Raw genomic sequence first — 14483 nt, 5'->3', positions numbered from 1 at the left:
CCATCCGCATTGCAAAGGTGGAGATGCAAATTATAAATGAAAGGACCCAGCAGGTGCTGCAATCCCACCTTTAGGCTACATTCACACGACCGTATGAGTTTTGCAGTCCGCAAAACAAGGGTCAGCAAAAATTACGGATGACGTCTGTTTTTTTTTTGTTTTTTTTGCGCGGATTCATTGTAACAATGCCTATCCTTGTCCGCGAAACAGACAAAAATCAGACATGTTCTATCTTTTCTGCGGGGCTACAGAACGGACACACGGATGCGGACAGCACACGGTGCAAAAAAAACCACAACGGACATGGAAACAAAATACATTTCTGTGCATGAGGCCTTAAGGGCATCTGTCAGCAGTTTTGTACCTATGACACTGGATGACCTGTTGCATGTGCGCTCAACAGCTGAAGACATCTGTGTTGGTCCCATGTTCATATATGCCGGCATTATGCTTTAATATATGCAAATGAGCTGCTCGGAGCAACGGGGGCGTTGTCATTACACCTAGAGGCTATGCTCTCTCTGCACTTTGATTGACATAGCCAGGCAGTGTAACCGTCATCATCCCTCGACCTGTCAAAGTGCAGAGGCCGCAGCAGTTGCAGAGAGAGCTGAGCCTCTAGGTGTAATGGTAACTCCCCCGTTGCTCTTAGAGGCTCATTTGCATATAGTAAAACATCCTTTTTCTCAGCAGTGCAGGCACATAGGAACAACCAACACAGATGCCTTCAGCTGCCAAGTACACATGTAACAGGTCAGCCGGTGTCATAGGTACAAATCTGCTGACAGATGCCCTCTAACATGCAGTTGCATCTTGTTATTAGCATGCTGCACAGAATCTCCAGCCAGTAGGTGGCGCTATTCCAGATCAGAATATCATGACTGGTTCAGGGAAGCGATCATTAAACATTATGTGGATATTAACATCCTGAGACAGAGCTTATTAATTAGCGGATCTAAAGATATCCACGTGTATTAATAGATGCTCGCGGATGTCATTTATCTGATGTGTTCAGCTCTCATGGTGCCTTCAATTTCAAGCAATTACCATTCACTAAGACATGTATCTTTGGCCGCTAAATAAATTGTTAATCATTCCTCCCCCCGGATGATAATCATAGCTTGAGTGCAGATATTCCAGTCTAATGGCTACATGCACACGACCGTATTTTGAGGTCCTCAAATTGCCGATCTTCAAAAAAAAGAAGAAAAGGATGACATCGATATGCCATCTGTTTTTGTTTTTTGGCGGATCCATTGTAACAATGCCTAAAACGGACAAGAATAGGACATGTTCTATATTTTTTTTTTTTGCTGCGGGGCTACGGAACGGACATACTGATGCGGATGTCTGCGTTTTTTGCGGACCCATTGAAATGAATGGGTCCGCATCCTATGCGCAAAAAAAAAACGGAACGGACACTGAAACAAACAACGTTCACGTGCATGAGGCCTAATGCAGAGATTTTGTGCATCCAGTCTTATTAACCAGGATGTGACAGAACAGGTTAAATGAAAGTGAGCGCAGGACGCCTCCGTCCACCCGTTAATCAGACCCTTATTTCATCTCACAGTTAATGAAATATTAATTGAATAAGGTGTAAAGCAGCTCTAGCAGAAAGAGCCCTTGGGTAGAAATCTGTGCAGTTTGTGTCAGACTACAACTCCCAGCATGCCCTCCCAACCAGTGGTATTAAGTTGTAAAAAATGTTTTTTTCCGTTTTCCAGGGTCTTATATGGCAACAAGATTACGGACCTTCCCAAAGCGGTGTTCACTGGTCTCCATGCCTTGCAGCTTCTGTAAGTAAGGATTTATCAGCGTTTTCTTTGCCCCCCCCATGACAATTTCTTAACCCTTAGCCACAATGAAAGCGCTCATTGTCCATGGCCCTTCCGGTGCCCCCCTCTTGCCCCTACCTGGTGGTGCGCCCCTTAGTCTGTGGGTCCTGCCGTACCTCGGTATGCCCCTGACACCTGCTCAGCTCAATGTATTGATACCTTTCACTTAGCGATCCGCTGCTTCATTCTATAGAAAAATGCATTTAATCCATATGCAAATGAGCCGTTAAGTGCACCAAGGGCGGGCCCAAGCCTCCTTTGTGCACCTTTGCTCCTCCTACATCTTCCCCACAGCCCAGGTTCCTACATAGTCATCATACCTAGCCCCGTCAATCTAGAAGAGATGGAGGAGCTGGCACAGGAAGCAGGAGGAGCAAGGGTGCACAGAGAGGCTTGGGCCCGCCCTCGGTGCACTTAAATGCTCATTTGCATATGGAATAAAAGTACTTTTCTCCAGAATGAAGTGAATAGTATCATTACATTCAGCTGAGGCAGCCCTGCAAGACATTGTGCTTTGTTTATCAATGACTTTCCTGGGGAAGGGGAGACGGGACATACACCACCAGGGGACAGGGGTACATGTGTGACTTCTGGCAAAAAGTCACAATAATAAATCTGGTTAAAAATGTAGCTGATCTGGCTGAACCTCCGTGAATGCAAACCGCTGGAAAATGGTGCAAATATGTCATAAATTAGGTGCAAAGGCAACAAACAAAACGGTCAAAACTCGCTCTGGTTTTCTTGCACAGCGCACTTGATATATGACCCCCCTAAGTTTACGCCATCTGTAGGATTAGTGAGTCTACTTTCACACTCGCGTTTTAGCTTTCCGTATGTGAGATCCGTTCAGGGCTCTCACAAGCGGTCCAAAACTGATCAGTTTGCATTCTAATGCATTCTGAATGGAAAAGGATCCGCTCAGTTTGCCTCCATTCAGTCTCCATTCCGCTCTGGAGGCTGCTTGCAGCGTTTTGGTGTCAGTCTGATGAAACTGAGCCAAACGGATCCGTCCTGACACACAATGTAAGTCAATGGGGACGGATCCGTTTTCACTGACACAATAGAAAACGGATCCGTCTTGGCTATGTTAAAGATAATACGAATGGATCTGTTCTGAACGGATGCAGACGGTTGTATTATCTGAACGGATCCGTCCATGAGTGTGAAAGTAGCGTTAATATGTCCCATTGTGTTTTGTCTGAAAGGTCCTTACAGCAGAAATGTACATTGTATAATTGTTCAGTTTTATTTTGTAACATTTGTATAATTTACATTTCCTCCTTTCCCCCCGTCCGCCCCAGCCTTCCTCTAGACCCACCCCTGCGGAGAAGATGAACGCCTGTCACTTCATATATATTTTATGCCGATGGAGTTTCACGTCTTAGATTCTATAGTTCAGACAGGGCGCATTAACTGTAGGTTGGAGAGTGCGCAGAGCGGTGATTGATTATCCTCTCCGCCGCTCCTGGCTGTTTAAATGACTTATAAGTTGAAATCAATGCAGTCCTAATGTCAGGGCTTGTAAGACTTATTCTACATTTTTTTTTCTCGTTCATCGCTCAGACTTTTAAATGCCAACAAGATTAACTGCATCCGAGCCGACACCTTCCAGGACTTGCAGAATCTGTCTCTGCTCTCGCTGTACGATAACAAGATCCAGAGTTTGGCAAAAGGAACCTTCGCCTCCCTGCGTGCCATCCAGACATTGTGAGTACCATTGAAGGCCTATGGAGAGCTATATTAGCCGGTGCGTGCTATTGAAAGCCATAGCAAAGTGGTTTTGACAGATACCAGCCCCGGTATAGCCATAAGGCTGTGTTCATACAGAGCATTTTTGGTGCTCTTTTTGCACCATGGCTGGATCCAAAAAGTACAAGTCATTCCTTTTATACTTTGCACTTGTTTAGCATCCATTTCTGCATGTGGCTGTAACAGGCCCTGTAGACTTGTCACTCCCCTGACTGTCTGTTTTAGTAACTACTTGCATTTCTCATTTGATAACAAATCTGCTGCATCTATTCTTCTGCCTCTGTGTAGTGCCATGCTTCCATTATTCCTGGTAGAAGTTAGGAATACATTGCTGGCAGTTTGCAATGAAGGTCCAGGTGGGTGTTACCAGTTGGGGGTTTGTCCCTGCACAGTCTTAGGCCCCATGCACACGGCCGTGTTTCACGGCCGTGTGCGGGCCGTGTAACCGCGGCCTGGATCCCTCCTGAGAGCAGGAGCGCACGGCGTCACTGGTTGCTATGACGCCGTGCGCTCCCTGCTGCCGCAATACAGTAATACACTGGTATGATCTATACCAGTGTATTACTGTACTGTGCCGGCAGCAGGGAGCGCACGGCGTCATAGCAACCAGTGACGCCGTGCGCTCCTGCTCTCAGGAGGGATCCAGGCCGCGGTTCCACGGCCCGCACACGGCTGTGAAACACGGCCGTGTGCATGGGGCCTTACCCTGGCAGCACTGATTATAGTGTCAGAAATTGCAGGGACACACCTCCAACTGGTAACACCCACCTGGACCTTAATTGTAAACTTCTAGCAATTCATTTATAATTTAAAGCAGTGTGCACATGAGGAGTAACATGATTTCTGGCCATTCTATCACTTGTTTCTGGTATTTATAGCAGATTTCCCCTGTACATGCTGAATGTCTAGTTTGCAGTTCTCCCAGAGATGGTAGGTGGAGACTATTCACTGCACACAGAAAGTAGAGGAGAATCTGCTTCCTAACCGTCTCTTATGCACTCAAGACATAACGACAGAGAGGTATCAACCTGTATGGTTGTGAAGAAAGCACTTAGGAAGTTTATGGCTTGGTGCAACAAAATGTCGCGCGACAACTGTTGCACCCTATCTGTCAGTCGCGCGACAAATGTCGTCGTGTAGACCTAGCCTATATCTCGGCCCATGTAGCTCCAGCAGTCTGCTTGTCTGTGTGTGCTCCTACTCACTCCTCCTCCCTCCCCTCACCATAGACTTGCATTGGGGTAATATGATCCTCCAGTGCAGCTGCATTTTTCAAAGTGAAAAACAATTAGTATGGGGGAAGCGAGGTAAACAGCTGATAACAAGAGCATTAGACATTCATCACCGATAAGACATATTACAAAGTTTCTTGTGGTGGCTTGTACTAATGATTTATGCACAGAGGTATGAAAAGTTAGTGACGATTTAAACCTCCATGGAGGCCGTACAATGAACCATAGGCTTCAAAAATTTTTTAAAAAGGGGCTATACAGTATGTCAGGGACTATTTTGTATGCAGGGAGAAAGGGGTTAACAAAAGCCTGTTGCAATGCTTCTTGGGAGATGCAAGTGCTTGACTCTCTCGTGAGCTGCTGCCCACCCACAGAAAGGGAAGAAAGCCCTTCAGATAAACAGATAAGTGTGTAAAAATTTGTTTTTGTTTTATATTTGTGGGATTATCCCCTTTAATATTACACCCAATAATAATCAGCAGTACCCTACAAACCGCAGATGGCGGCACTCTTCTGACCCTGTCGAACTTTGGGTATTTGCTATTTTTTTCCCCCCTATAACCACTCCTGACCTGTATGATATTTCCTTAGGCACTTGGCTCAGAACCCCTTTATCTGTGACTGTAACCTCAAGTGGCTGGCGGACTTCCTAAGAACTAATCCGATAGAAACCAGTGGTGCCAGGTGCGCCAGTCCTCGCCGACTCTCAAACAAACGCATTGGGCAAATAAAAAGCAAGAAGTTCAGATGCTCGGGTACGTTCCTGCTGGTTTCTGTAAATGTTGTGATTTAAAGGGGTATTCCGGTCGTATAAAATTATCCTCCATTCACCTACCACTGAGACCCCCTAATGATCACAAGAACATGGGCTCCGTATCCCGTGGATCCACCCAAAATGAATGGAGCGACTGCTCAGGCATGAGCGGGGTCCCTTCATTCATTTTTATGGGACTTTCAGAGAGAGCTAAGTACAGCGCTCAGTTATCTCTGGAACTCCCATAGAAATCAACAGAGCGGCCTCGTGCATGCCTAACTTTCTGCTCCGTTCATTTCTGAGGCTGCACACTTTACGGGGTCCCTGTTCTCATGATCGGTGGGGGTCCCAGCGGTAAGACCCCTTGTGGATAGAGGATAACTTTATATAACCAAAATACCCCTTTAAGTTAAAGGGGTTGCACACCATTAGAAAAACATGGCTGCTCTCTCACAGAAACAGCACCACTCCTGTCCACGGGTTGTGTCTGGTATTGCACCACTTGTTCTGTTGAAGTTAATGGGGCTTAGCTGCAATACCGCTCCTAACCTGTGGTCAGGTGTGGCGCTGTTTTTGGAAAACAAAATCATTTTTCTAATCCTGCACGACCCCTATATAAAAGTAAATGAAACGGAAACCCTGTTGTGTTCATTTTCTTTTCTTTTTTTTCTTTCTCCACAGCAAAAGAGCAATACTTCATCCCAGGTAGGGCTGTCTGCATAGCAGATGTGTCAGGCTTTATGAGCACACTTTTGTGGTATTTTGAATGTTTTTAGTTGCATGGGATTTCTAGTTTTTAAAGGGAGTTTCCGGGAACTAAATATTGATGGCCGATCCTCAGGATAGCTCATCAATATCTGATTGATCAGCACTAGAGATAAGCGAATTTCATATTTTGAAATTCGTTCACGCTTCGTTTACTGGTAAAAGCAGAATTGCCTTATGGATTCCGTTACCACGGACCATAACGCAATTCTATGACGGAATGCCTTTAGAGGCATTCCGTTATTCATTCCGTCATAATAGAAGTCTATGGGCTGCAAAACGGATCCATCCCTCCTCTCCTGACCCTGAGTCCTCTCCTGCATAATGGAAACGGGACGGATACGTTTTGCAGCCCATAGACTTCTATTATGAGGGAATGAATAACGGAATGCCTCTAAAGACATTCCGTTATGCATTCCGTCAAGGAATTGCGTTATGGTCCGTGGTAACAGAATCTATAACGCAATTTACCTTTTACCAGTAATCGAATCGCAAATGAATTTCACAACCGGAAATTCGCTCATCTCTAATCAGCACCCCAGGCGATCAGCTGTTGGAAGGGGCCATGGCAGTTCGGTGAGCGCTGCAGCCTTACTAAAACGGACATGTCAGGAGCATTTTAGGTCTTGGAAAACCCCTTTTAAAATTAGGAGGACAGCGTCCAGGAAAAAGAGATCTAGGAGTCTACTCAGAGGTGCATTGTTTGCATAAAGCGCCCCCTGCAGTACTTTTTATATATAGCATTGACGGGGGTGATCCCACATGAGATGTCATCCAGATTGTTTCTCTTCTCACAGGAACCGAGGACTTACAGCTCAGCAGCGAATGTAACAGCGACGTTGTGTGTCCACCCAAGTGCCGGTGTGAATCCAATGTGGTAGACTGCTCCAACCTGAAGCTGTCAAAAATCCCCGACCGCATCCCGCAGTCTACAGCTGAGCTGTACGTATCAGACCATCTCTACTCGTACATAGCACCGGACCAGGGCTCCGATATCAGATGACTGTTATTTTTCTGATTTGTCAGAAAATGAAGAAAAAAAAACTAAAAAAAAACAACATATCCTGTGCATCCATTTGAGCCATTTTCAGGCTAAAAAAAAAACACGGATCTCAGAAGGAAATGGCTGAAATGGATGCACAATGTGCATAACTGATGCTCAGGATACCAGTGATGTGAACTATCCCTTATCACTGCTACCTACCTGATGTAGCACGCAGTACAGCATTTTACAGGCAAACATAACGCACCTTGCGGGGCCAAGAAGTCGCTGTAATCCAGTAAGTTACATGACTCCATTCTAATCCTACATTTTATTTTTGAAAAATTCCAGGCGCTTGAACAACAATGAGATCACCACGTTAGAAGCTACCGGACTCTTCAGAAAACTCTCACATCTCAAAAAGATGTAAGTGACCGTCCGCAAGAGTGACGTGCAAAATAATAGGATGAGTGACGTGCAAAATAATAGGATGAGTGACGTGCAAAATAATAGGATGAGTGACGTGCAAAATAATAGGATGAGTGACGTGCAAAATAATAGGATGAGTGACGTGACGAATCCACATGCAAATTTATATCTCTAACAGCAATCTGAGCAACAACAAGATCTCGGAAATCGAGGACGGGGCGTTCGAGGGCGCAGCTTCGGTGGGCGAGGTACACCTCACAGCCAACCACCTGGAGTCTGTGCGGAGCGGCATGTTCCGGGGTCTGGAAGGTCTGAGGACGCTGTGAGTATAAATCCTTTTTCTTTCATATTACCCTATTTATGAATATTTATGTGGATAATCTGAAAAACTGGCATCACAACACAGGCAAACTAGTTGGCATTTCTTGGGCTTAATTCATAACTAACTGTAGGCTCTGTTCACATTGGCATTTGCAGTTTGCATTAAAGGGGTATTCCCATCTCAGACAATGGGGGCATATCGCTAGGATTGTCTGATAGGAGCGGGTCCCACTGCTGAGACCCGCACCTTTATCAAGACCGGGCCCGCAAGTGAATAAGGGTGCGCTGCGCATCCCCAGCCGCCCTCCATTCATTTCTATGGGGCTGCCGAAGATAGCCGAGTCGGCCCTATAGACATGAACGGGGCCATGCATGTGCGGTATGCTCCCATTCACTTCTATGGGAGCAGCGCTTGGTGGTGGACAGACCCCGGGAAATCTGGGGTCCTCCAGCCACAGCTCTCCTCGCTCCGTTCTTGTTATAGGTGCGGGTCCCAGCACCTATCATCCTAGCGATATGCCCCCATTGTCTGAGATGGGAATACCCCTTTAAGGGTTACATCACGTGATGCCTTTAAAACCTGAGCAGACCCCATTATAAGTCAGTAGTGCTGCTAATCAACTTCGGATCCATTGTACTTGGGATCCTGCACTGCGACGTGGCATGACGCCATTGGGAACAGAGCCTTACACGCTACCTATTGCTTTTTGTGTTGATTATGGGTAATTATGTGTTACATTTTAACCACTTGAACCATCCCATGAGTCTACATGTGACCCTGTAAGGATGCTTCTGAACATCTTTGCAGGTGCCTGGAAGTGATGTAGCTGCAGGATCGGGGAGCCTATTGCCAGTGACCGCTGGGCCCCCCCCTAAAAAAAGCAGGGACAGATTCTGAGTGCCCCGGCCTTCTCCATTGCTGTATATACAGATCAGTAGGCGGCAGTGGCGCTTCCTGCTCCCATTCCGGTGATCTTGTGATTGCCGGGTGTAAGGCAACTTCAGGCGCTGCAGGGTAGACCGAATCAGCTCTGCAGTGGGGGCTGTGCACCTTATGATGATAGGTCAGCCCTAGTTACAGGAAAAACCAAACCTAAAAAATAATGACAATGTTAAAATTCCTCCAAGAGGTCCTCTATGACCTAATGGGGGCAACAAGTGTAAAACTAAGTAAATAAATACAAAAATATAAATAATTATATAAAAAAGAAAAATGCCATAGTTTTCACCCCGCTCCCTGCATCCATGAACCATGTATGCCTTCATTTATATTATTACATTTTCCTGTGTATAAAAAATGGAAGCAAATATACTAACAGTGGCGTAAAAATAAATACGCCAAATACGGTATATCACAGAAAAAAGACACACCACATTTCTATAACCAAATGAAAAAAATAAATAAAAAATGTCTGGTCACGAAGGAGGGGGAACGGCCCGGTCTTGAACTGGTTGAAGAGGTTATCTGGGAATGTAATATTGATAGCCTATACTCAGGATAAGTCATCAATAGCAGATCAGTGGGGGTCCAACAAGAGGCTTCAGCACTATGTGAGCACCTCGGACTCTTCCTAGGCCAGTGACCTGACCATACATCAGTCACGCGACCTGGAAGCAGCTCAATCCCATTCAAGTAAAGGGGCCTGGGCTGCAATACCAAGCATGGCCACTGGACGGTGCTATGCTTGGTAAGCTGTGAGGGGACCGCGGAGCTCCAGCGAGTACAGCGGCCTCTTCGGGCGGCTGATCGGTAGGAGGGCCCCTGACGATTCTGGGGATAGGCCATTAGTATCAAATTCCAGGATAACCATTTTAATGGAGCTTCTCTATAGTCAAGAAATGATTGAGCCTTGAAGGCAGGGGATAAGTTGCCTCCCTGCTCTCACTTTCTGGGTCGTTAAACCCAAGCTGATTTTTGTGCATATAATTTTCTGTCTTCCAGGATGCTGAGAAATAACAAGGTGAGCTGCGTCCACAACGACAGCTTCACTGGACTCCGAAACGTCCGGCTCCTGTCCCTGTACGACAACCAGATCAGCACCATCACTCCGGGGGCGTTTGACACTCTGCAGTCGCTCTCCACTTTGTGAGTAGACACTCATTTAGTTAGGCCTCATGCAGATGGCCGTGCTTTGGATCCTCATTCGATCTGCATTTTTTTTTGGTGGATCGCACATAGACCCATTCATTTCTATGGGTCCGCCCAAAAAAAAAAAGAAATGAACCGCACGTGGATGTCAGCATCTGTATGTCCATCCCGCAAATGATAGAACATCTCCTATTCTTGTCTGTTTTGCGGACAGGAATACCCATTTGTACCAATGAGAACTGTACACAGAAGGTATCCGTATTTATCGGATTCGCAGTTGCGGACCGCAAAACGGATACAGTCATTTGCATATAGCCTTAGGGAGGGATATCATCCTCAGGTGTCAGGGGTGGAAAGAAGGTTTGTAGAGACTGCTTGGCATAACATTGTGTATGGAGGGAGGGGGGGGGGGGGGTGTTGGTGTGGATGCGCAGAAAACAAACAGCTGAAAAAAGCGATATAGCTACACGTTTACGCACACTGTAGTACTGTAGTACAATGTTAACAAAGTAACAATACAATATCCAGATTATTTCACTGTGGTGTCAAAATGACACAACTGGAATAGCAAAATAACAGAGCAGTACAGTGCCAAAGTAATACCGCCATATAATGCACTGATAACATGGAAACATACTAACAGCAATCCACATAGAACTTGTGATACTACGGTGTGGCTCTCCAGATCTTGCAAAAGTTACAACTTCCATCATACCCTGATAACTGCTGGCTGTCACGCACAATGGGAGTTCTAGATTTGCAACAGCTGGAGAGCCACAGATTGGGGCATATTGGTCTAAAACAGGGATGCCCAACCTGCAGCCCTCCAGCTGTTGTAAAACTACAACTCCCACCATGCCCTGCTGTAGGCTGTCCGGGCATGTTGTAGTTTTACAACAGCTGGAGGGCCGCAGGTTGGGAATCCCTAGTCTAAAACAATCTGTAGTATAAAAATTGCAATAATCAGCATGCACAAAATCTGATCACGCTGAAGACGCCACGGGTGTATGGATGTATCAACCCGTATGCAGCAAGAACGGTCACTAGTAAGCGCAGATGACTTCCATCACACATAGTGAGCAACATGAGCATCGTAGGAACCCTCTCTGTTTATGGGCAAAGCCTACAAGACAGTACATATCAGAGACCTGCTGGGAAGTATCAGGAGGATGGAGGGGGCTGTAAGGCATTGACCCTTTGTCCTAGTTACTGTATTTATCCAGTTCAGGTGGGAATACATTAATGTGTTTAAAGGTAAATCATACATCCCCCATACTGAACAGATCAGAGGGACTGCCATGTACTAACATAGACCACCTCACTCCGTCTGGTCTGCCATGTACTAACGTAGACCACCTCACTCCGTCTGGTCTGCCATGTACTAACCTAGACCACCTCACTACGTCTGGTCTGCCATGTACCAACGTAGACCACCTCACTACGTCTGGTCTGCCATGTACTAACCTAGACCATCTCACACAGTCTGGTCAGCCATATACTAACATAGACCACCTCACTCCGTCTGGTCTGCCATGTACTAACGTAGACCACCTCACTCCGTCTGGTCTGCCATGTACTAACCTAGACCACCTCACTACGTCTGGTCTGCCATGTACCAACGTAGACCACCTCACTACGTCTGGTCTGCCATGTACTAACCTAGACCATCTCACACAGTCTGGTCTGCCATGTACTAACATAGACCACCTCACTCCGTCTGGCCTGCCATGTACTAACATAAACCACCTCACTACGTCTGGTCTGCCATGTACTAACCTAGACCACCTCACTACGTCTGGTCTGCCATGTACTAACATAGACCACCTCACTCCGTCTGGCCTGCCATGTACTAACCTAGACCACCTCACTACGTCTGGCCTGCCATGTACTAACATAGACCACCTCACTCCGTCTGGTCTGCCATGTACTAACATAGACCACCTCACTCCGTCTGGCCTGCCATATACTAATGTAGACCACCTCACTCCGTCTGGTCTGCCATGTACTAACGTAGACCACCTCACTACGTCTGGCCTGCCATGTACTAACGTAGACCATCTCACACCGTCTGGTCTGCCATGTACTAACATAGACCACCTCACTCCATCTGGCCTGCCATATACTAACATAGACCACCTCACTACGTCTGGCCTGCCATGTACTAACGTAGACCACCTCACTTCGTCTGGCCTGCCATGTACTAACATAGACCACCTCACTCCGTCTGGCCTGCCATGTACTAACATAGACCACCTCACTCTGTCTGGCCTGCCATATACTAATGTAGACCACCTCACTCCGTCTGGTCTGCCATGTACTAACATAGACCACCTCACTCCGTCTGGCCTGCCATGTACTAACGTAGACCAGCTCACTCCGTCTGGTCTGCCATGTACTAACATAGACCACCTCACTCCGTCTGGTCTGCCATGTACTAACATAGACCACCTCACTCCGTCTGGCCTGCCATGTACTAACATAGACCACCTCACTACGTCTGGCCTGCCATATACTAACATAGACCACCTCACTACGTCTGGTCTGCCATGTACTAACCTAGACCATCTCACTACGTCTGGTCAGCCATATACTAACATAGACCACCTCACTACGTCTGGCCTGCCATGTACTAACGTAGACCACCTCACTCTGTCTGGCCTGCCATGTACTAACGTAGACCACCTCACTATGTCTGGTCTGCCATATACTAACATAGACCACCTCACTACGTCTGGTCAGCCATATACTAACATAGACCACCTCACTCCGTCTGGCCTGCCATGTACTAACATAGACCACCTCACTACGTCTGGTCAGCCATATACTAACATAGACCACCTCACTCCGTCTGGTCTGCCATGTACTAACGTAGACCACCTCACTACGTCTGCTCTGCCATGTACTAACGTAGACCACCTCACTAACGTAGACCACCTCACTACGTCTGGGTTGCGCTGCAGTTGTAAATCATTCTCATAATTATGGCAGGCTGCTATAATCACCTAGGCTTGGAGAACCTAGAGAGACCACTTATGGTCAATAGATGGCGCCATGTAGTTTGGGAAGTTGCATGCAAAAAGACTTTCTGTGGATACATGAATACATACATGTGCAGCTACAATGAAGCACTGCCACGTCTTCTGGCCTCCGTTCTGAAAACCGCGCAGCCGCATGCAAACAACGCGGTGGCAGAATTCGCCGGATGCAATGCAGTGTCACAGGTTTTGCAGATTGTTGTCAAATAAAAATAAAAGAATCCAATCACACTTGCGCTGTGTGCAGTCTATCTTTGGGGTTACAGTAGTATGAAGACGTTGTATACACCTTTTAGTCATCTTTCTAGGGAGAACTTTATTAGGTGCAAGCTCAGTAAAATAAAATAAAAAATAAAAATATATGATCTTGCAATTTTGTAATCATGGCGTTATATCCGCGCAGGAACTTACTGGCGAATCCTTTTAACTGCAACTGCCAGCTGGCCTGGCTCGGAGACTGGCTGAGGAAGAGGAAAATCGTCACCGGAAACCCTCGTTGTCAGAACCCAGACTTCCTGCGGCAGATCCCACTTCAGGATGTCGCCTTCCCCGACTTCAGATGTGAAAGAGGTAGGCGAGATTACAAGGGGTTATCAATGAAAAATGATCAGCCAGTAAATTCACGTGTTTTTAAAATCCACAGCTTCTCCGTTTTTGGAGGGGGAATTTCCACTGTAGATTTCATTCATTTAGGAGTATGTTCACACTTGAAGGATATGCTGTGAATTTGCGGGTGTAAAATCTACAACATATTGCTATACATTTTACAAAATCTCATCCATACGGTTGTAGATAAAAATTCTGTGCAAAAATCCACCTGCAGTACAGGCTGCTGTAGGTCACCATATACTGCGTTTTTCAGCCGCAGAAAATCCGCACCAACAGCCACAGCAGGTAACAACTGCAAAATGGTGGCAAAATCTGCCTGGTGCGACTGTATCCTCAATGTTAGGCCTCATGCACACGATCCGCAAAACAGGGATGGCATCTGTGTGCGTTCCGCAATTTGCGGAACGGCACGGACAGCCATTAATATAACTGCCTATTCTTGTCCACAAAATGCGGACAAGAATAGGACATGTTATTTTTTTTTTTCCGGACCACGGAACGGAGCAACGTATGCGGACAGCACATGGAGTGCTTTCTGCATCTTTTGTGGCCCCATTGAAGTGAATGGGTCCGCACCTGAGCCGCCAAAACTGTGGCTTGGATACGGACCAAAACAACGGCCGTGTGCATGAGGCCTAAGAGGTGGAATCCATGGTAAATTCCACTGCAAAATCTGAATC

General features: G+C 46.4%; 1 protein-coding gene across 1 annotated transcript in view; it reads left to right on the top strand.

The window, feature by feature from the left end:
* Window positions 1-14483, top strand: part of SLIT1 (slit guidance ligand 1) — a 298983-nt gene that overhangs the window by 225844 nt on the left and 58656 nt on the right. Inside the window, exons 12-20 of the mRNA XM_044296791.1 lie at window positions 1728-1799; window positions 3402-3545; window positions 5411-5574; window positions 6255-6278; window positions 7136-7280; window positions 7672-7746; window positions 7928-8071; window positions 10013-10156; window positions 13598-13764. Coding sequence (XP_044152726.1) covers window positions 1728-1799; window positions 3402-3545; window positions 5411-5574; window positions 6255-6278; window positions 7136-7280; window positions 7672-7746; window positions 7928-8071; window positions 10013-10156; window positions 13598-13764 — 1079 coding nt within the window. The remainder of the gene's footprint in view (window positions 1-1727; window positions 1800-3401; window positions 3546-5410; window positions 5575-6254; window positions 6279-7135; window positions 7281-7671; window positions 7747-7927; window positions 8072-10012; window positions 10157-13597; window positions 13765-14483) is intronic.

Source organism: Bufo gargarizans, chromosome 6, assembly GCF_014858855.1.
Source record: "Bufo gargarizans isolate SCDJY-AF-19 chromosome 6, ASM1485885v1, whole genome shotgun sequence".
Classification (NCBI taxonomy): Eukaryota; Metazoa; Chordata; class Amphibia; order Anura; family Bufonidae; genus Bufo; species Bufo gargarizans.
This window is presented reverse-complemented; position numbering and strand designations above follow the sequence as displayed.